At 42.2% G+C, this 23,852-nt stretch overlaps 1 protein-coding gene across 4 annotated transcripts in view; it reads right to left on the bottom strand.

Annotated features, from left to right (window-relative positions):
- LOC149313953 (integrin beta-5-like) overlaps positions 1 to 23,852 on the bottom strand; it is a 114,676-nt gene that overhangs the window by 78,779 nt on the left and 12,045 nt on the right. For 2 of the 4 annotated variants that reach the window (XM_089520227.1, XM_089520228.1), the window contains exons 2-3: positions 12,763 to 12,848; positions 3,454 to 3,658 (exon numbers count right to left, since the gene is read on the bottom strand). In XM_089520227.1, coding sequence (XP_089376353.1) covers positions 3,454 to 3,658; positions 12,763 to 12,848 — 291 coding nt within the window. Of the gene's footprint in view, positions 1 to 3,453; positions 3,659 to 3,777; positions 3,796 to 12,762; positions 12,849 to 23,852 lie in introns of those variants that run through there. The other 2 variants (XM_089520230.1, XM_089520229.1) reach the window with 2 other exon arrangements.

The following is a 23,852-nucleotide window of genomic DNA, read 5'->3' as shown; positions in this document are numbered from 1 at the left end:
AGAGGAAAATCAAAGGGAGACTGAAAAGGAGACCTAAGAAAACCTTGGAAATGTAGGTGCAATTCTAGTATTTGCAGTGGAACAAAGAGATAATTCCAAGGTCTGTAAGTAAGCAAAATGTCTAAAAGAAGAAGAGGAGAAGGAGGATAAAGAGAGATGGGATTTGATTAGCCCTAGGGTAATGTGTCCACATGCATGGCCTTGGTTTCCTATGCAGTAAAAGGCCATTACAAGTCATCAGAGTTAAAGTCTGTACAGATGAAGGATAAAAGTGTTTCAGTAATTTGCATCATTTGCTGGGCTTTCACATTTTGTTACTCTGCCTTTAAAGCCACTGTGATCCCTCCATGTGATATGGACTGAATGAGATTTCCTCTGCTAAGAATTTCACCTACAGCCTAAGGATTCACTGTGTAGACGTGATTGATGTGACAGATGGCTCAGCTGAAGAAAAGGTTTTTTCACTAGGCAACTGCTAGAAAACAAGGGAGGTTTGTTCCTATTCAGCAATTACTTTCACTTTGCAAATGGACTCTCCAGGACAATTGGGATGAATCAGGTGGAGGATGATTTTGACTGGGTGGATTAGCCTTGTGTCCAATGTGACCTTTTCTTGACAAACAGCTTTAAAATCAAGATTTACATCACAGTATTAATCTTGAATATTTCAGACCACTGAGGGCATCTACGTTTATATAAACCAATTCAAACTGGGATACTTGATGTCCAAAGCAGAAGCAAGATGTTCATATCATTTTTACACGTCTTGCTCTGTTGTCATGTCTCATTTAAGTAGTGAAATTAGACCGATCATTTCCACTGAAAAAACAGCTGATAAGAAACCAATACCCTTAAAATGCATATGCACATCACTCAATGGTACAAGAAAGCCTTGGCATCTGCAAGACCTGAGAAAGTGATCTCCAGTTTTTGAGGTTTTCAGATCAGGTGCTACAGAGATCTCTTGGAGGGATACTATCAATCAAAATAGACAATGTTTGTCAATTTAGCCCAGAGGTGTGGGAGATATGGCCTTTCAGGAGTTGTGCACTGCAGATCCCAGCAGCCCTTACCAGCATAGCCAACATGGTAAGATGATGGGGGCTGCAATCCAACAACATCTGGCGGGCCACACACACCCAATATACAATATTGCAGTTTAGGATAAATGCTGATTTTTTTATTTATTTATTTTGCCTATCTGTGTGAATTTTTGAGATAATAACTATAGCCAAAGTTGCTTGTTTTCTATTTAAATTCAAAATGAGCTGAGGAAATTAGAGCATCACCATTATACAAGGAGTATAAATGACTGCAAAGAGAGTGATAACACCCATTTCAGGGTGGCTACTGCAACATGGAATGTTTAGGAGCCAAATCTCAACAGATAACTGTTCTGTGAAACTCCCAATCATTTTTATTTCTGAAGAAAGCAATAGAAAATCTTGTGTGTTTCTGCAGGGATGTGTGCAAGACTGGGGAAATACTTGAAATTTGGAAAAATATGTATTTAATGCCTTAAGGACTTAAAGCTCTTGCTATAGAAATTCAAGAATCTCACTAGATATTTACTTCAGTTAATATAGCAGATGTGTTCCTGGACATTATTTCTTTAACAGGAAATTTGATACCAGAGACAAAAATAAAATGGAAAAAATAGGTATAGGTAAACCTTATGTAAGTAAACAAAAACATGGTGAAGCTTCTAGATACCACTTGAAAACTTCTTCTAAAATGCATAAAGGGATGATTGTTCCTTTCATCAGTCTCCACTTTTTCTTGTAATTTCAGTTTTGATGGACAAACATATTGATCTGTGCTTTTTTAACATACTGCTCAGGCACACTTATCTGCTTTCTCCTTTTTCTCTGTTGTGCTATTCATGCATGCTTTGTAAGGGACTCTGGAAGCAGCTGCTGTTTACCATGCCTGTTCTAGGCAGGCACACAGATTCAGTAGGATTATCTAGAGCAGATACTGCCATTCTTTCCCAGTTCAAGTTTTATTGCATTGTTTACTGCATATATATTGCTGCAATCTGGCAATGGAAGTCTGTGTTTCTGCCCAGCCCTCCAAAGACCTCTTTCATCACCTTCCCCATGCTGAGGCTGCTAAAAAACATCCAGTTAGACACAATATGAGGAAGAAAGGTGATCAGGCAGTCACAAAAGTGCTTTGTAAAAAAAGACCTTTTTTTGACAGAGACTTTGTTAACTGCAGTATGCCTGTATAATAAATAAATCTGAACCTTTCCTTTGTAAGACCCAAAGAAAGAGAGAGAGGGAAGAAGGAAAAACATTGTCACTGGTTTGCCTTGACTGGAACACAATGCAAACATCCCAGGGCCCTGCACAAACATTTAAACTGGGGTGGACAACTTCCTGGGGACAGAGAATTTTATACGAATCAATCTATTATAGTGGACATTTCAGGTCATTTATAAAGGATTTTTTTAAAATAACTAAATATTAAAGGCCAACTATGTTTGAACAAATGATCAAATAATAGCACCTCTATAATAACACTTTTTTTCTGCTAAGTATTTCCACAATAAACTGTCTTTTTTAGTGTTATTATTAATCTCACTGAAAAATTTGTACTATGGGGCTTCTGAATCACAAGTTCCAACTTCCCTCCCCCATTACAATTGAGGGAATTTTTTGTTTAGACTAGAGATGGTGAGCCTGTTGTCCACAAAACAGAACACAACTGGGAAAACTCCAACATTTCTAGAAATGAGTGGAAGGTAAACTGTCAGTGATTTTGATTCTCAAATGCTCAAGGGGAAACAGAACCACTTGTGCATTAAACTTTATATTAGTCCTCACCAACATTTCATGACCTAAGAACAGGCTATTTGAGGAGTGAGCTCCCACCTACTCAGGCCACCCTGACTAGTCTTTTTTCAATAAATGCAATGTTACCTCTTGGGTGCATTGTGAATGATGTATCTTTGGCCTTCCAGAAATCCAGGATGGGGAAAAACAAATAAGCCACAGATAGGAAAGTCCCTCATAAATATTATCCTTGCTATGATTTATAAGATAGTTGGCTTGGTGGGTATCAGTTTCATCTCACCTCTTATATGAACTCATATAAATACTACCAGTTTGCTCCCTATTGGTTGGAAAATCAACATACTGCCAAATTCATACAAAACCAGCATACATTTTTAAAAACACATTTAATGACCCTGAATTTTGCAAGTTTATGTTAAGATTTTCAGTAAAGTTATACCTTGAAGTAGCAGCAACCTATGGCTTGATACAAACCAGGAAGAAACTATGGAGACTGTGTAATTGGAACAGGAGAGGAAAAATGCACAAGCATATAGCTTGCTCCTACAGTGCCAAGCCATGATTTGAACTACACATAAATCATCTACAGAGTGGTTAGTACATGCTACTTGTAACTTATCCATGCCAAAAAACCAGACATTTATTGTTAACTCACCAGGCCGCAGATTCAAAAAGATCTTTTGAGGCATTATCTGGGTAACATCTGAATTAGCTCCACTGAAGCCCTTACTGCTCAAAGGAAGGTTCTTTACTGTATTAATGCTGCTTTTTGTACTCTCAATATGCCCCGCACAACCATTGACAATTAGATTCTCAATGAAGTCACATCTTGAAGTGATGGATTTTTTGTTCCCAAACTCCTGTGAGGAAAAAAGTGTCAAAGAATGTAGAAAACCATTTTGACTGTCATGATTCAAACTTGAGTTAGCCAAGAAGACATTTTTAAATTATATTTCACCTTGCTTATTCTACAATGTACCTCATAACAGCAAACATCTGAAGTAGGTCTGGTTGAGAGACAGTGACTAGATGCGAGGATGGGAAGAGCATGAAAAGATAGCAGTAAGATGAAATAAAGCTTTGGAAACAATGAAAGCTGAGGTGGGGAGGAAAATCAGTAAACTATTCCTGTTTTATCAGATGGCTGGGATGTTGCATACATCTCAGAACCCTTCAGTTTTGAGGACAGTACTTCAATCACAGCAAAAGAGTCAGTAAACAGCAAGCTAATGATTACACTGCAGCTTCAGATCTAGCCCATTACATGGATTTTTAAATTTAGTTTAATTTAATTTTTATTTATACTTTGTCTTCTCCAATAAATTATTATTATTATTATTATTATTATTATTATTATTAAACTTTATTTCTAGAGCGCTGAAATTATAAGAGGCAACAAATCAGAGAGAGTGAAGAAAAGAAATCTCATTTCATCAGATCTCAGAGAGTTAGACTGAGAAAGTCCTTTAGAGGCCTACTGCCAGGCAAAACAAGTAATGTTCCAACTGATGAAACAGTGATCTGATACATTACTATGGCGGGATACAAACTGCCATATAGTACATATTCTATACGTACTATGGTTAGGAAGGGGCGGTGCTTCCGCACCCCCCTAACCCTAGTACGTATAGAATACGTACAACATGGCGGCGCCCCTTCCACATGGGGGCTGCCATGTTTACATACTGGACGCATAGCGTCCAGACATGTCGCGGCGCCTATGACGTCGCGAATGCGCCAGCAGCGCCTCGCGACGTCATAAAGGCGCCGCAAAAAGAAGCTCCGAAATGGAGCTTCTTTTTTGCTCCGCGCGGTTTGGCTGCTGCAGCTCCCGCACGGAGCAAATGGCGCTGGCGGGAGACTGCCGCAAAGCGGCAGTCTGTATCCCGCCTATATACCACAACTTCATATCTTTGCTACAAATGCAAGTGAATTCATTAACCATCTGGCCATGACATAGGAAATTTCTACCAGCTCCCTTACTTTTCCTTGTTTAATAACAGATAAAATAATGCTAATGATAATTAAGTATTTGTATACTGCTTTTTTTGAGTACTCACAACTCATTATACGTACATGGTATCTTGGTAATTCATGCACCAATCTTGTAAGGTAGCCTGGCATTATTATCTCTGTATAACCTAGGAGGTTTAGCTCTAGAGCAGGGGTGGGCAAGTGCTAAGAGGGCAGAGGCTGTTTTTTGTCATGTTGCAACCTGACAGGCCACAGCAGCATATTTCAGTTCACTCAGAGTGATGTGGTATCATCTCTGTGAACCATTCTGGCCAATTTACAGGTAATTTCTCTCTTTCTCTCTCTCTCTCTCTTTGTCTGGGGCGTTAGGGGAACAAATGGTTGCCTTTTTAGGGAGGTTGTAGATTTGGGATATATTGGGGGTGTTATCCAGGATCCATTCTCCTGTCATGCCCTTTTTTCTGATATTAAGTTGATTTAAAGGGATTGTCTAAGATACATGATCGTGAGGGCACCCTCTGTGTGGGAAAACAGTCATATCATATAAGGAGATCCAGGTCTATATTTGGGGATCTGAGAGGCTCAGCATGGGAAAGCACAAGAGCACAAAGCTAAGGACAGCTTTTAACTGAGCTATTAAATTTCCCCCACTAAATATTAATTGTGGATGCCCTCCCAGGGCCCTGGCATTTGGGTAACAGGGGCAAATTATCACCTCAAAATCATCCCCAATTTTTAAAAAAATTGAGGGGATCTGTGGGCTTTGAGGAAGAACCTTTGGGGTCCTGTGGGCCATACTTAGGGGCCCAAGTACTACGTGCAGCCCATGGGCCACATTTTGCCCACCCCTGACCTGGAGATTTACCTACGGCCAACCAGTCATCTGGGATTCCAGCTTGTATGTTTTGTATTTAATAATCTCACTACATCAGCCATACGCGATTTGATCTTTTTTAATACCAGAAAAGGATTGCTCTGAAAATTATTCTGATATTCCGAACAGTACATCTTTAAATATATCACATTTTATTTAAATAGTCCATTTTGGTTAAATAGAAAGCTATTTAGGAGCTTTCATAGGAGTCCAAGTTCCTGTCAGAATGAAATAAGAGAACTCTGGCTAGAAGTAATATACGGGATGTGAAATATAAATTTTGTCCAATCCAAATAGTATACTCTAGTGCTATATTTTAAAAAAACTAAAGAATGTGAACAACATTTTTGTGTACAGACAGGAAGGCACACAAAAATGGACATTTTCTGTTGAAAGACACACCATTTTTAGGAGGAGGAAAGAGTAAACAAGTTAAACATAAAACATATGAATTAGAATAGTGCAAAACAGGCAGATGCCTGTCCCAGCTGTCTCTTAGTTATCTCCTCACCCCCACCATCTACTTCCTTCAATTAAAAAAAAGTATCTTGTATTTTAAGCCATTTCTTCAGTTGTTGTATTTTCTGTGCATAAATCATTACATAAGCCTCCATCACAAAAACAGCAAATATATTTGCAAACAAGCACAATCCCAGCTCAAACACATGCAATTGCTTAGTTCTTGGCAGACATTTTTAAAAGAAGAAAATGGGGGAAGGCCAAGACAATGTCAAGCAACAAGTCATGATTAGAAACTAGTCATCACTAGAAATAGAAATGGGAGGCGGGGGAGAAAGAAATGACGAACCTAGTCTTCATTAAGGTCTCGGCTGCAGGTGCTGGTTCAAATAGTTCTTGAATGGTCCCCATGGAATGGGGGAAGACATTTACAGAGAGAACCAATGCCATGTCAGAGAGAAGACTGGGTGTTAATAGCTAGGCTAGAAACATTCCTTCTGCCACATGATCTGCAATACATCTCTACAGGAGACCCATCAGTCCTATGAATGTTCTCATCTAAGATCTAAACTGACACAGCCGAGGAGCAGAGTGACTACTTTATTCCAGAGTATTTTTAACAGCACTGAAGGTGGCATGGCAGGCTCACATTTACCCTCACTGTTTTGTTCTACTGCTGTTTCTGGTCAAACAGATATATAGATTTTTGAAGCACAACAAAAAACAACACTGACACATACGCAACACTACTGCACAGACATATATTGTAAAGTGTAGCCAGAGATTCTAGTGGGACACATATGCAATGCAGCAATAATATAGAGTGGGCCCTTGGTATCTGCTGATGTTTTAGTTCCAAACACAACCCTGATACCAAAAGCCATGGATGCTAAAACATATTTGTGCAAAAGGTTAGACAGCAATAATCTAATTTTCTGATATTAAATAAATGACCCACAGTTAATTCTGGCCTGTCAAGGGAGTAAGCTGAAGCACTTTCACCTTTGATTGGCAGATCCAGCAGACTCCATGGCAGAGTGAACCAATATGTCTGATTGGCACAGTGCAAAACATACATATCATGTTACTGCTGCCATCTGAATCACTGGAGGAGACATCATTTGTATATGGGGCAGTAGGAAGAGAAGAAGGCCACATTACAGGTGGATTGACTATGGAAACTGTGTCCTGGGTTTGCAGACCTCAGCGGGGCTATTGATGACTCTCAGGTATCTCTCATTAATAGGTCACCATAAAGTAAAGCTAACGATAACCAATAACAACAAAAAGAAAAATAATTCAGTTGCCACCGAAAACCAAGGGAACGTATGGGTTAAAGTACCCTATGGCTACACCCACACTGCAAAAACAATCCAGTTTGACACCACTTTAACTGTCATGGCTCAATGCTATGGAATTCTTGTGTTGGTAGTGGCACCAGATCTCTCTGACAGAGGAGGCTAAATGTCTCACAAAAGTACAGTTCCCAGAATTCTGTAGCACTGAGCCATGGCAGTTCAAGTGCTGTCAAACTGGGTTATTTCTGTAGTACTGATGCAGTGTCCAACAAATATCTAACATTAGATAGAGTTTTATTCTTTTACTTAACACAAGACTGCAGGATAATGCATAGCATGGGTATCCCTTTCTATCTCAGATATCAAGATAACCAACATTTCTGTAATCCATGATCTGGCATTTTCTAATCACTATACCAGTCTCAACCTCTCTTCATTCTTTCTTTCGATTTTACCCACCATCTTATAAAAATGATGCACTCTCACTCCCACACCTCTCCTGCATTTCTCTTGCCTCTTGAACATTTCAGCCTTAAGGCATATACATACCAAAGGCATATTAGCAAGCTAGCAAATATTATCTCCATATACCACAACTACTGGCAGGAGAGAGACAAAAGAGGGAAAAGCTGCAAGCTTTCATCTCAGAAGAAAAATGCCTCCAGATATATCCTAAGGATCTTAAATGAAACACATTTCCATCAAATACCATCTAATTCTTCAACTGCATGAAATCACCAGACTTGTATAACCTGTTGTGTGCTTCTGGAGGCCATTACTTGACCTTTGAACTGATTTTAAAAAGCCAATTTTCATTTTTCTGTTAAAAGTAGCTTCTGCCTATTATTATACCTACCAGTATATATGTTTGATTTGAGGAAAAAATGAAATTGGAGCATCCACCAACTGTGGTACTGTGGGAAATAAGCAAGGAGATTTGAGGTTCACTGATCCAATAATATCAAAGACATGCTGCATTCTAGGATCAAAGAAAAGGTTCGCCTGCTAAGTATTCTTGAACAGAAATTACCAAAGTTTCTTCCACAAAAACAAAAACATTTTACTCCTAAAAATCAGATCAACTGACAGATCACAGATATGCAGCTTATTTGCTAAGAATTTCTAACGGCTAGGTGTTTACGATCTGTGTGCCCACACAGATTATGGTACTCTTTCATCCACTTTCAGAGGGCAAGTCTATTTGGTTTTTTTCTTCCAGAAGAAACAAAAACTTAGCCAGTTCTGCTCATAGAGGTATAGTTGGATCTGCCATAAGAACTGAGCAGCGGGGAGGAAGGGGGGGAGGAAAGGATGGAGGGAAACAAATTTGTGTCTTGATGTTCCATCACTTCAAAACATGCCATTTAGAATACAGAAGGAATAATACCACAAAGCAAATTCGCTGGAATTCCATTAGGCAAACAGATTTTCCAGTCATTCAGGACAGGGGAAATGAAGCTAAACATGGAACTTTGCCTGTGGGTTACAAGTTAATGTCCTTATTTATTAATCCAAAGGACAAAACAGTGTCTTATGAATATGGACCCAAAATGTGTCTGTTCTCAAGTTAACATCAAAACTTTGTCTTGTTTCTACAGAAACCCACACTCTTCCCAAAGCTACATACTTTTTAAAAATGAATTTTAAGCATTTCTTCTCCCTACTTGCTATATCTGTCATTTTTCTCCCCACAGGGCCAAAACTTTTGTTCAACAGTGGTGAACAACCAAGGATGTTTAAAAGTTATGCTGCAATTACATCTAGTTAGAATACAGATGCAAATGTTCTCACCACAACTTCAAAGACACGTTTTTACTGGAAATGATATCATTCAAAGATGGTATTTAAATTAAGAGCTACTGCAGGGTTCAAAAATTATGTCCTACAAACATCTTTTTTCACCTCTTTAGCCTCCAGTCAATTCTGACAAATTTCAAAACCAAAGAAGGGATTTGATAACACAGTACTAAGAGCTACTGCTGAGGCCTAACCTGTAAGCAGTGGTCACAATAAACTTCAAATAAACATTTCTGTTGGCAGAACTATTAAAAAAAATAGTTCATCTCTGCCAAGAGAATATAACCAACCCAACCCAACCCTAATGGATACCCACAGATTCACAAGCAGTCTTTCTTTTTTCTGATGTCACCACCACTGATACACTTGGCAGAAACACACCTCTTCCAGCTGCACACAAGATGTCTCAGAGGCAAAGGGGTTTATGGGGGTGGGAGGAGGGGTGGAGGAACCTTCCTCTGTGCATATGGACTCTCTTTGTATAAAGGGCTGTCCACATGTGAAATAATAACATCATTTTGTTCCTTGCTGCCTGGATCAGTATAACACAGTAATTGCTTTTTGTCTCTATGGACATTAGCACTCCAACACTATTATCTGAAATAACCAACTAAATACTGTTAATGTGGTAATAATAATATATAAATTATAATAACAATATTATTATAATATATATATATATATATATAATATTCTATATTATTATTATTATTATTATTATTATTATTATTTATATCCCGCCCCTTTGAGGTCAGTCGGGGCGGTTATGCAGAAACCTGACCTAATGTTTCCAAAAGAAAACTTTTTAAGTAGTCCCACAGACAGCCAATGGCCCAAGCAGGAAGATGCCTCATCGCTCTCTTCTGATAGCCCCCTACTCCAATCCACATGGTTCACCACTATGTGTTTGAATGTACATGCCTTCAAGTTGCCTGTCATCTTATGGCAACACCATGAATTTCATAGCGGATGTCTTAGGCAAGGAATAGTCAGAGGTGGTTTTGCCAATTCTTTCCTTTGGAATACAGTGGGCTCGCCATATCAACAGGCTAGCCATCTGCGGACGATCACTCCACCCCATTATTGTCAATAGTGGCATATGCACACAGCTGCACCAACATGGATGGATCCACATTACTGCCATTGACTAGAATGGGACTTGAGCATAAATGATTTAACTGTATTTTATTACAGCCATTGTTATGTTGTAATTATTATGTTGATTTGCTGTAAGGAGGGAGTGTATAGTGGGATTTATTTTACTGTATTATATGGTTTTTACTAATGTAAGCTGCCTCAATCTTGTTGATGAGGCGGGATAGAAATAAATTTCAGTATTATTATTAATTTTTTTCCCTCATCCATGGGGGGCCCTGGAACTGAATCCACACAGATGGGAAAAGCACACTGTATAGCCTACAGCACTTGGTATTCATTGGTAGTCTCCCATTCAAGTACTAACATATACTGACCCTGCTTAAATTCCATGATAAGATGGGATCTGGTACCTCTAGAGTATTGAGATGGCCCACCATTATGCTACATGACAATGCCCAGTTCTGCCAGAACTCCCTTCTTAACAGTCATCTATGTGCGGCGTTTGGACAAGAAGAGCACAAAGAATTATGCCTTTAGTGGCTGTCCCACACTCATGGAATCATACTTTTGGAGATATACCAAGAGCTAAGCAGTGAATTTCAAAGGATGGCTTTCCTGTACTTACAGAAACTAGAATTTCCATCATACTGCAGTTGGAGTACCATTGAAACAGAGAATTTTAGGAGGTGCAGCAAAATAAGGAGAAGCACCAAGTATGGGAGGAAACTGAGTAAACTGCAACTACTCTGCTTTCTGAAGTACTGAAACCTAGCACAGACTGTAATCATATATGCAACAAAAGTGAACCAAAGGAGTTTATTTTAACTACAGTGTGTGTGTGTGTGTGTGTGTGTGTGTGTACACACACATGCACGTGCATATATAGGATTGCATTGTATAATACCATAGATGAAAAAAATACAGTCACCCCTCTGTTTTCACAGAGGATCCCTTCTGGATCCCCCACGTGAACACAAAAAATCACCACTATTCAAGCACCACTGAATGGCAGTGTGCATCCGGGGAACCTGCGGGTACGCACCTTATTTTGTCCCTCTCCATTTGCCGATGCAGGCTATGTGACTATAGTGACAGATTTTCAAATGCCATCCAGAAAAGAATAGAGAGAGTGGAGTACTGTGCTAATATCCCAAAATGTCAAGGATGGTGTTGCCAAACCATCTTTGAAAATTAACATATTAGACAATGTTAACAAAAACAGTATGACAATATCCAAGTCAGATTACTTGTACAGTGTTTTATAACCTAAAGCCCATGTATCTGTATAGAAACAGACGATTCGATAACGGAAATATGACTTTAAGAAACAGTAAAGAGAATTCCAACGCAGATTACACAGGGTAGGGGCCCACATCCAAGTGTGTACATTTCAGTCCAGCTGAGTTGAAAAGTTCTAGAAATACAAACACACTGCTGTACAACAGAGGACTTTTTAATGGATTATCACAGTAGAGTTCACCCTTGGCCAGCCTAATCTTTATTACCATGAATACAAATTCAACCTTTGTACTACATTCATATCACACACAGAAAGGTTCTACCCTTTAATTCTTTTTAATAGTAAACATTCCAAATTATAAAAATGCTAGCAATAAACCACTACTTACAATGTGTAGGAAATATAAATAAAGCCATAGGCACCTGATGCACTGTTTCTCACATAACCAGAGAAAGAATATGTATTTCTGATGTCATTGCTCTTTTCCTGTACTATATATACTTTTGATGTCATTATTTTCCCTTGAAACTTTTCTTGCAAATCTAAAACTGGATCACGTAGCAAACAATGGGATATAAACTAACTAAATAAATAAATCCATAAACATGCAAAATCAACATTTCAGCATGATTACTTGAAATAACCCATTACTGTAACTGCTACTGGTATTTAAAAAAATAATTTGCAAAGCAGAATGAGCTTCTGACTTAAGACAAAGCTTTTTTCCACATTAGAGTCAAAACAAAATGTTCAAAGGGAACAGAGAAATTTCTGGAAGAGGTACGGGGCTACACTCACCAACAGTTTCTTTCTGACTAATGCAGAAACAGACTACCTCACCAAATAATTTTGTGAGAAGTGCATCTTGAACAAAAAAACAAAGAACAAAAACTGGCAGTAGACAGACCCAGGACTATAAATGTACAGTATACAGTGGTCCCCCGGGTTACGAAATTAATTCGTTCCGCGGTTAATTTCGTAACCCGAAAAACCTTCGTAAGCCGAATTCCCATAGGCGCTAATGGAAAAAAAGCCGCGGCTCTGCCGCGGCTCCATTTAAAACAGCGCCGGGGTTTTTTCGTAACCCGAAAAAACCTTCGTAACCCGAAACAATAAATCCCTATGGGATTTATTCGTATCCCGAAAAATTCGTACCCCGGGTAATTCGTATCCCGGGGTACCACTGTATTATAAAATATAGATACAAAGAAAGCAAACGCTTACCTCTTTAAAGCACCAAGCACACTTGGGATGAACCAACAAGCATTCTTCACAGGAGGTAGCACTGCCACTTGTACAAATATTGAGACCTATAAAAAGCAACAAAGAGAAGATGGGGGTTACTTGAAGGCACACAACAACAAAATAGAAATTCTTTTTGGAGGTGCTTTTTAGCTCTAGGAATTGGGGTTTGCAAAGGCGCTCATGTAACACAGGCCACATCCCCAGCCAGGACACAGCCCAGGGGACGTGAAAAAGGTACATGAACCCATTTTATTTTTCACTCTGGCAATCCTGTTCTCATTTTTTAGGAATAATATGAAGATACATCTATTGAAAGGATTTCAGCTAGCTATGTTTACTCTACTCTAAAAGCAATCAAGTTGAAAAATTTTCTCACACAGTGAACATCTTAAAGCAGTCATACTCCAGGAATATTCTACCATGTTGAAATCTTCTGAGTTAGACTACTAAATATCTCTACAGCACAAAGATGTCAGAATAATATGCCTATCAGGCCACCACAGTCCTACCCACTTTCCTTGTCCTTGGCCATGAAAAATGTTTCATGGATTCATGACTCTGTTTTCCTTCTGTAAAAACTCTTCTGCCTTTTACCATTTCTCTGTCAAGGTACCTTCAAATATGACAGGTGAAAACTTGAACAGTTATACTTCTACCTATACAGAAGTGATAAAAAAGCAGGTTTCTCATAACTGAGAAAACAGGTCACCTGTTGGATTACTGCCAGTTATGCTGATGTTAGGGAATTCAGAAAGCCTGGCAGGAGAAATAGGCCAGTTATTTCATTGTTTATGTTGTTATACAGCTTCCCACTTTAAAAAAAAAAGCACTCAAAATGGTTTAAAAGCACCATTAAAAACAAACAGAATACAAATTATAGACAATAAAACCACTAAAACAATCACAAGAGTCAGTAGACATCTAAACATTAACTGAAATCCTTTCAATAGATGTATCTTCATATCATTCCTAAAAAATGAGAACAGGATTGCCAGAGTGAAAAATGAAATGGGTTCCTGTACCTTTTTCACATCCCCTGGGCTGTGTCCTGGCTGGGGATGTGCTTCTGCTGATCTCTTGTGCCACATCAGAAAAAGGCTGGGGGCAGAGCCAAGGCTCTTTAAGCTGGTACCACCTTCATTTCTCCTCTTGCGATTTTGTTGTCCCACTCACCCATCTCTACTGAAGTATGCCTATGTTGGTTGCTTCTAGGGCCCTTTCAAAGGGTTTTTCGCCTACCCCACACTGTTGTTTGGGGACATAGACAATTAACTTGGGTGTGGACATACTGTAAATAGGCAGTCACTTGTTGTTGGGGGGGATTATCTGTCAGGTGAACACCTATGGCACCCTCTTGGGGTAAAGGTAGGGTTGCCATATCCCGCCGGGGGGCGGGACTTTCCCGGTTTGGGGCGGGTCCGCACGGTCCCGCCCCGGTTTGGCCCCGCCCCCGGGATTCCCCCCCCCGCGATGGACGCCAGGCAGGGAAAGGAGCCTTGCCTCAGCGAGGCTTGTTCCCTGCTTGGCCTCCTCCGCTGGGGACGGAGGCGGCCTGACAGGGGAAAAGGGCTTCGCCTCAGCGAGGCCCTTTTCCCCTGCCTTGGCACCTCCTCCGCCGGCCAGGGAGACAGCCTGATGGAGGAAAAGGGTCTCGCCTCGGAGAAGCCCTTTTCCCCTGCCTTGCCTCCTCCTCTGCCGGCCAGGGAGGCGGCCAGGCAGGGGAAAAGGGCTTCGCCTCAGCGAGGCCCTTTTCCCCTGCTTGCCGCCTCCTCCGCCGGCCAGGGAGGCGGCCTGACAGGGGAAAAGGGTCTCGCGTCAGCAAGGCCCTTTTCCCTTGCCTTGCCACCTCCTCCGCTGGTGACGGAGGCGGCCTGACAGGGGAAAAGGGCTTCGCCTCAGCGAGGCCCTTTTCCCCTGCTTGCCGCCTCCTCCGCCGGCCAGGGAGGCGGCCTGACAGGGGAAAAGGGTCTCGCGTCAGCGAGGCCCTTTTCCCTTGCCTTGCCACCTCCTCCGCTGGTGACGGAGGCGGCCTGACAGGGGAAAAGGGCTTCGCCTCAGCGAGGCCCTTTTCCCCTGCTTGCCGCCTCCTCCGCCGGCCAGGGAGGCGGCCTGACAGGGGAAAAGGGCTTCGCCTCAGCGAGGCCCTTTTCCCCTGCTTGCCGCCTCCTCCGCCGGCCAGGGAGGCGGCCTGACAGGGGAAAAGGGTCTCACCTCAGCGAGGCCCTTTTTCCTTGCCTTGCCACCTCCTCCGCTGGCGACGGAGGCGGCCTGACAGGGGAAAAGGGCTTTGCCTCAGCGAGGCCCTTTTCCCCTGCCTTGGCACCTCCTCCGCCGGCCAGGGAGACAGCCTGACGGAGGAAAAGGGTCTCGCCTCGGAGAAGCCCTTTTCCCCTGCCTTGCCACCTCCTCCGCTGGCTACGGAGGCGGCCTGACAGGGGAAAAGGGTCTCGCCTCAGCGAGGCCCTTTTCCCCTGCTTGCCACCTCCTCCGCCGGCCAGGGAGGCGGCCTGACAGGGGAAAAGGGTCTCGCCTCAGCGAGGCCCCTTTCCCCTGCCTTGCCGCCTCCTCCGCCGGCCAGGGAGGCGGCCTGACGGAGGAAAAGGGTCTCGCCTCGGAGAAGCCCTTTTCCCTTGCCTTGCCGCCTCCTCCGCCCTCCTCTCCTCCTCCTCTTCTTCCTCTTCTTCTTCCTCTTCTTCCTCCTCCTCTTCTTCTTACTCTCCTCCTCCTCTTCTTTTTCCTCCTCTCCTCTCCTCCTCCCCCCTTCTTCATCTTCTTCCTCCTCCTCTTCTTCTTCCTCCTCTCCTCCTCCTCCCCCCTTCTTCTTCATCTTCTTCTTCTTACTCTCCTCCTCCTCTTCTTCCTCCTCCTCTTCTTCTCCTCTCCTCCTCCTCCTCCCCTTTTTCTTCATCTTCTCCCTCCTCCTCTTCTTCTCCACCTCATCCTTCCCCTGTTCCTCCCCTTTTTCTTCCTCTCTACTTCCTCTTCTTCCTCGTCCTCCTTTTCCCCTCTTCCTCCTCCTCTTCTTCCTCCTCTTCCTCCTCCTCTGCTTCTTCCACTCTTCCTCCTCTTCTGGTTTTTGGCCAGAAAGGGAAGCACATTTCTGCCATCTGTCTAGGAATAATGCCAAATGCCCTCCATTTTGATCATACCTAAGAAACATGCATTTAAATGAAAAAAAATTCAAAAATAATCAATTGTTTGCGTGCCCTCCATTTAAAAAAAATGTGTCCTACATTTGATCATTTTGTACTACATTTGTCCTACATTTGTCCCGGTTTGGAGGTCCTGACTTATGGCAACCCTAGGTAACGGTTAGGCCTCTGAAACTTTCTTTTTAGATTGTGTGACTAAAGAGATAGGAAAAGAGACCTTCCTTAGGGTTGACCTGGTATATAACCCTCACTCAAGTCTTGTGAGTTGAGTGAGCAAATCTCAGGTTGATGTGCCAGATGTGAGCTGGCTCTGGAGCAACCCAATTAGAGGTGTTTATACAGGGCCCAGGTGTTTCACCCAGGAGAAGCTAAGGAGGCAGTCTGAGGACTAGACGAGACCACCTGCCACAGCTGCTCCCACACCAGGTTGCTCCCTTCATTTCTGCAGATTTCAAGAAAACAGTTAAATAGCTTAATTTAAATAAAGTGTCCCATTTTACAACCCATGTTATGTGTCTGGTCTCATTATTTCAAGTTGGTCAGCAAAATGGTTGTGCTAAAAGAATTTCAACAAGTGTTGCTTGTCATGCAACCCAGTAACAAGCAGTATCTTCTGAAACTCCCTTTTCTAAACAACCATTAAAAATACAGGGGCCCTACCTAATTTTCACCCTGGCAACTCTAAGAAACCATAGGAAATTATCACACACACACCCCTGAGGGGAATGCACTCCACAAGTTGAGAGCAGCACAAGAGAAAACCCTCTCCCATTTGCCTGTGAAGAGAGCATCTACAGGACAGTGGTATTCTCTTGCAGACCTCTTCTAAAGATATTAACATCCAGACAAGTTCATAATGAAACAGGCAACTGCTGAGACAGCCAGCTCCCCAGTCATTTGAGTCTTTAAAAGTTAAATCCCACAACTTGAGTTGAGCCCAGAAAACAAGCAACCAGTGCAGATCCTTCAGTACTGAAGAAATATAATCTCAGTACCATGCACCAGGCAGCAGATTATGTGCACCAGTCAGTGCCAAATGTTACATTCTTCAGGGTTGATGCCATGTAGAGTGCACTGCAGTAGTCAAGATGTGATATAACCAAAAGCATGGCTGATTATTGCCAAACCAAATAGACTGGTGCACTCTGCTGTTTCCTGAGAGTTTGTGGCCAGTGGAGCACTCCCAGACTACAAATAGTTCAGGCAGAGCACAAACCCTTCCAGGTCACGACAAATTCTAATCATCCAGAATTTTTGTCCGGTCAAGTTTAATTTCAGCTTGTCCACATTTAGCTAACTTGTTAGCAAAAAAATACAGTGTCCAAGGGGCCCCAGTGGCACAATGGTTAAATGCCAGTACTGCAGCCACAAGATTGTGAGTTCAACCCCTGGACTCCAAGGTTGATTCAGCCTTCCATCCTTTTGTAGGTCAGTAAAATGAGTAACCAGCTTGTTGGTGGCAATTAGCTTACTTAGGGACTTCTTAGTTCACTGATAAGTGGTACAGAAATATACTTGCTACTGCTATTGCTATCTGCTGGTTCCCTTGTTAGGTGACAAGGAGCAATTTGGTATAAGCAGGACACTGAGGATACATCACTCCAATGTTTCACATGACCTTTTCAGTAGCTCCCTATGGATACCAAACATGAGGATATGGCAGAACCGAGTGGCACATTGTATATGACTAAACCATTGTCAAAAAGTAATCCCCCAGGACCTGACCTGACAAGGAAATATTGGAACTATTGCAAAAGAATGCCAAACCCAGACAGGTGGTCTTGAAATTTACCAAAACATCTAAAAGAACAGGGTCAGAGTGCACACTTCCAGCCTCCAGTGTGACCAAGGTGACCAAGCAGTTTCAGTGCTATATTTCTCTCAACAGCCTGACTGAAATTGATCCAGAAGTGTCTTACACTGAAGAAATGGCAAAATTTGAGGAAGGAAAAATATTATGAACCAAGAGTAAATTTTAAGCTATCAGGCGTAATCTCATGCCCTGCCTCAAAACAGGATACATGGAACTAAATATTTCAAATTCCTATACATTAGCACAGAATGTCTAGGCACATGGCAACCAGATGTCTGGAATTTTACCTATTCTCCTTGTGGCATGATAGAACAATTAATAAGTTAGCATCTTTAAAGTGTGTAAGCACAGCCAATATAATTTAAATAATCTACTTCTGTCCAAGATTGCCTTTTTCTGGAAGAACTTTGGAAATCATTCAACTATTGTTGTAAAACATATGCACACTACCTTCTAGAATTCATTCTTGCTGTGTACCTTCAAGTCATTTCCAACTTCTGCCGACCCTAAAACATGGGGTTTTCCTTGGCTGAGAGTACGTGACTTTCACTCAAAAGCAACCAATTGATTTCTATGGCTGAGTGGGGAATCGAACCCTGATCTCCAGAGTTGTAGTCCAGTGCTTAAACTATTACACCACACAGACTCTAGAATACTAGAATCTAAAAACAGACCATTCATTTTGCCAATCAATATAACATTTACTTATTTTTATTTACTTTATTTTATTGCACTGAAGGAACAAATAAACATAACCTATTCTAAAATTAATTGTTTAGAATCTGAATACATCTTTATTGAACTGGAAACCATGCCCTATGAGGAGTGGTTTAGGGAGCTAGGTACATTCAGCCTGGAGAAGAAAGGTTAAGCGGTGACGTTAAAGCAATGTTTAAATATTTGAAGGGATGCCATACTGAGGAGGAAGCAAGCTTGTTTTCTGCTGCTCCAGAGACTAGGACGCAGAGCAAACAAGATTAGAAATTCCACTTAAACATTAGGGAAAATTTTCTGATAGTAAGAACTGTTCGACAGCAGAATTTGCTGCTTGAGTGTGATGGAGTTTCCTTCTTTTGAGGTTTTTAAATAGAGGCTAGATGACAATCTTTCGAGGTGCTATGATTGTGTATTCCTGCATGGCAAGGTGTTGGACTGGATGGCACTTGTGGTCTTTTCCAATTGTATGATTCTATGAATTAAAAAGCAGTAAACTGAACTGAGTGTACAGCCACCATGATGCAGTGGTTTGAGTGTTGGATTACAACTCTGGAGACCTGGGTTCACATCTCCACTCAACCATGGAAACCCACTGGCTGACCTTGGGCAAGTCACACTCCGTCTCAGAGGAAAGCAAAGGCAACCTTCCTCTGAACAAATCTTGCCAAGGAAACCCTATCTGTAATAAGTTTGCCTTAGGGTCATCATAAATTGGAAACAACTTGAAGGCACACAACAACAAACAACAAACTAATCAGAAACTGATTTGTTGACTACAGAAAACACTCGTTGTTCATGCCATCTTCTAAATGATTTGATGCTTATTTGTCTCCTTTCATCTTCTGTTCTATTTATTCTTTTAAAGCATTACAAAAATAATTCCCACAGGATATCCATATTAAGCAGAACAGTTTGTTTATCTCAGGCAATGCCCAAAGCAGATTTTAATTGTGCTATACAAGGTCAGTGTGTTTTTGTTACTTTCATATAAGATACAAAGTTATTCTCTTATCTCTTGTTAATCAATCAACACCATAGACAGTTGAGATGTTGGAAATTATTTCTTTTACAAACACTAAGGTAATACTGATGCAAGCATCTTCAGATGCTCCATGATAACAATAACAATAACAACTTTTAAAGACTGGAATGCTACTATTTTATGATACCATTTCCTCTGTGTGCAGTTCCTCTAAGACAATACCATCCTGTTTCTATGCTGAGTATACCACTGCTCTACCAAACCCTCTGTGACAGCCCTTGGCAAGCCATGAATAGCCTGATTTGCTGCAATACACTTGTCCCAATTGTGGCATTCCCATTTCAGACTTGAAATCGTGGGGAAATGTAGGATTATGCTGATGTCCTCACTGTACCCTGTCCTGCAGAGACAGAGGAAATAGGTTTTCATCCCATGACAGCATGCTCAAATAAACTCAGAACGATTTGAAGAGCCACTTATTTTTAAACTTGCAGTTTATTCTAACAGACCTGTGCTTCTGAAATTTTGATTATTTGAAATTTTGATTATTTTCTCCATGTTGTTCACCACCTTGTACATGTTTATTACATATCTTATTTGATTCATCTCATTTCTAAATAGCAAAATTAGCATACAGCTAACTAATGCTGCTACCTCATTGCAAAATTAATGCAATTTGGCATTGCTTTAACTGTCATGGCTCCATCCTATTGAATCCAGGGATCTGTAGTTTGTTGAAACACCAGAGGTCTCTAACAGAGAAGTCTAGATATCTCATAAAACTATAAATCCCAGAATTCTGTAGCATTTAAGCCATGACAGTTAAAGCAGTGTCAAACCGTATTAATACTGCAGTGTAGATGCAGCTTCTGCAAATATAGATAACATTCAAGATTATATATCTCTACAAATTAGCCTAAAGTGACTGAAAACCACTTTAATTTTGACTACAGACCATGTTGCCGTCATATTATTTTGATTACTGAGTAGTGAATTGAGCTGCAAGTCTATCTTGTCCAGCAGCTGTTGAAAGCATGATTTGTTTAGACTACAACTCTGAAAGGCATGAGGAGATGGGGGAATCTGGGAGCTTTAGGCCAAAAAAGCAACTTTTTAAAGATCAAATATTTAAATAACTGTCATACTGTGCTCAAATTCTTAAATACTGTTCATAGAGCATCTAAGCAAGATACGAAGCAAGGTGAAATACTCAATCTTGCTTACAATCTAAAACTGCACATCTGAAAAGAGGGAAGAGAAAATATTATTGCTTTGAACTACGTGTACTGCACACAGTTATAAAACAACTACATTTATAGACGAGCAATCAATAGTATTAACATTTCTATTCTTCACTGCACAGCTATTAATACAATCAATATCTCATTAAATGAGCCCAGCTGATAACGTTACAATTAATGCTGTGAGGTCTAAAGAGAAAATGACCTAAGGCTGGATTCTAAACCCACTGTGGTATTTTTCCATGCTGAAGTGTCAATTCAATGACAGTCTACCCAGATACAGTCTCTCTTATGAACCCTTAAAGGTCAACAAAAGTGATGGCCAGTTTCCCCCATAGTTTCTCACTGTGAGCACCCACAGCTGTAAAGAGAAAAGACTGAGCTGTGTGTTTGGTAGACAGACTGCCAAAATAAAGCTGCTTCGGGTCTCTTTGGAGGTATGCTATTTAAATGATGCATGCATCCTAAGAATCCGGAAGCTGCACCAAGCTGCACTCCAGTGCTTAGGAATGGAGTGTGGCTTTGGCGCGACCTCCGGACTCTTAGGACCCATGCATCATTTAAATAGCATACCTCCAAAGAGACCCGAAGCAGCTTTATTTTGGCAGTCTGTAACAGGCCTCAGACTCCCAATTTTGTAGCAGAGTATTTCAAGCTTTCCTTCACAGCAACTTCCTCGTGGGGTTGTAATCCACTTAGTACATATGCTACTATTTTCACCCTGACCCAGCTTCACAAGTAGAAAACTTTTCATATCCACATGAAGTCTCATACTATGTAAGACCATCTTTCATTTGAATTCATGAATGTTTATACAAAAATAAATATTTTTCTTAAAGTTGCAACAAGATTCTCCCCCCCCCCGTGCTTTTTTTTTTAAAACATTCTTTGAAAACTGCTACATCCAAGGACACCCGACAGCGGCGGGGACAAAGAGAAAGGGTCCACTCGGCCCCTTTCTCTTTTGTGATGCTGGCGCAGCTGTGTAAAGGCTGCGCCCAGTGCCACAAACCTGGAAGGAGCTCTGTTTCGGAGCTCCTTCCAGCACTGCAGAAAGGGTGCCCCAGGCGCCCTCACGTGGCACCAGGACGTTACTTCCGCGCCACTCCGTTTGGCGCCGCCATTTTGTACGTACTAGGTATGTACTAGGGTTAGGGCATCCAGAAAGGATGCCCTTTCCTAACCCTAGTACGTACATAGTACGTACTTTTTGCACGTCTGGAACGCGCCAATGAGTGCAGTCTAGGACAAAGTTTCGGTATTCATGCTATCCTGGATATTTTGATATGTAATGGGGGGGGATTAAAGTTCACTGTGAGGTGCATGTACTTTGGCAATTACCAGAATACAATGCCAGACCTCATTGTGCCCTGAGTGAGCTAAAAACTTTCAGGCCAGCTGGAACTCTTTGCCAACTGAAAGAAATCTCACTTTTCTAGATGTACACATATGCAATTTGGTGTATCCCAAAGCTCACTGCAGGACACACAGTTCTTTATCACTAATTGTTGTCTGGATTCATCAGGTATTAATGAGATACTGATAGGAGAAAAGTACTGATTATCTTGAAGCAATGAACTCCCAATCATGGAAATATATAATGGGTAGATCTAAGTTTGGAATGAAGACTAGCAATATATAACATTTACTGACTGAGCTCTGTTTCAGAGGATTATGTAAATAAGGAACTGGGAACAAGTTCTGCAGCTTCAGCATCATCAGGTGTGGAAGGGTTAGCTTTCCAGAGATTTCCGTCTTCTAAACTGAGGCCTAGTATGCAACCTTGTCCTGCCATCAGTTAGAGAGATAAAAAGAAAATGTGATGCTCCTCACAGAGTAAGCTCAGTTCTGAGTGCAACACTGAGCAGGGTCTCCCTATTTTCTTTGATAGCACCACAGAGGAAGACTGAATTCATGGGGAGCCTTCACAGGGCTGTTCACAACCACTAGCCAAAGGACTAACTAATCTAAAACAGAGGCCCATCAGTCCACATTTTGCAGGTGTTATACTAACCTCCTTCGTTTCCGAACCACCTCACAAGCCTGAATGATAGTGATGTTTCATAACGCTTCCTTCATCTCTGCTCCTCTGTGTCTTTTTATGCCCCTGCAACAACTGGGTCACTCCCACACCTCTCTTCTCACATCCTGATCACTGGGCAACAGTAGATGCTGGGCAACTATGAAATAAGCTGGAAGAGCATTAAAAGTCCATGCTTATTTTCATTACACAAGTTCTCAGTGTAAATCTCAACACCATTCCTTTTTTGTTGTTGTGTGCCTTCAAATCTTTTCCAACCTGGAAAACCTATCACAGGAGTTTCTCAAACAGATTTGTTCAAAGAGTATTTGCCTTTGCCTTCCTCTAAGGCCCAGTGGGTTTCTGCAGCTGAGCAGTGATTGAAATCCTAGTCTCCAGAGCCACAGTCGCAGTCAGAGTGTTTAATAATCAAACACCATGTTTAATTGATTATTTATTTGTGAGTTTGTTTAGAACAGTACAGTAGGTCCTCCTTATACGCGGATTTGCCATGCGCGGATTTAAGCATACGCGCATGGCAAATCCGGGGACAACTTCCCTCCCTCCCCTCTCCTCCCCCCAACTCTTTCCTTCCCTCCCTCCCTCCCTCCCTCCCTCCCTCCTTACTTACCTTTTCGTCGCCGGGGGGCCCCGTCACTGCCGCCGCCGCCGCCACCACCACCGCCTCAGCCGGAGCCAGGAAGGCCGGGTGGGGGTTTTGGAGGCCAAGAAGCCTCCAGCCTGCCATCCGGCCCTTCTGTGGTGGCGGCGGCGGCGGCAGCAGAGCACCAGCGCCAGAGGCCTCTTCGGCCCCCACTCCGCCGCCGCCACCGCCAGCACCTCTCTGCAAGGGCCGGGGGGTGGGCTGGAGGCCTCTTGGTCTCCAGTCCGCCACTCGGCCCCTGCATCGAGGTGCAGGCGCCGGCGGAGTGGGGGCCGAAGAGGCCCCAGGCGCTCGGCCTCCTCCTCCTCCTCCTCGTCGCGGCGCCGCCACGGCTGACGGGGGAAAGGCCGGGCGCCACTCCTGGAGGACTCCAGGAGCAGAGCCCGGCCTTTCCCCTGGCTGTAGCCGCGGAGGGAAGGCCTCTGGCGCTGGAGGACCAGCGCCAGAGGCCTCCCCTCCGTCGCCACGGCTGACAACGGG

Source organism: Sceloporus occidentalis, unplaced genomic scaffold (genome assembly GCF_023333645.1).
Source record: "Sceloporus occidentalis isolate IW3139 unplaced genomic scaffold, rSceOcc1.0.p SCAF_4, whole genome shotgun sequence".
Classification (NCBI taxonomy): domain Eukaryota; kingdom Metazoa; phylum Chordata; class Lepidosauria; order Squamata; family Phrynosomatidae; genus Sceloporus; species Sceloporus occidentalis.
Note: the sequence above shows the minus strand (reverse complement) of the source record. Positions and strands in the feature narration are given on the sequence as shown.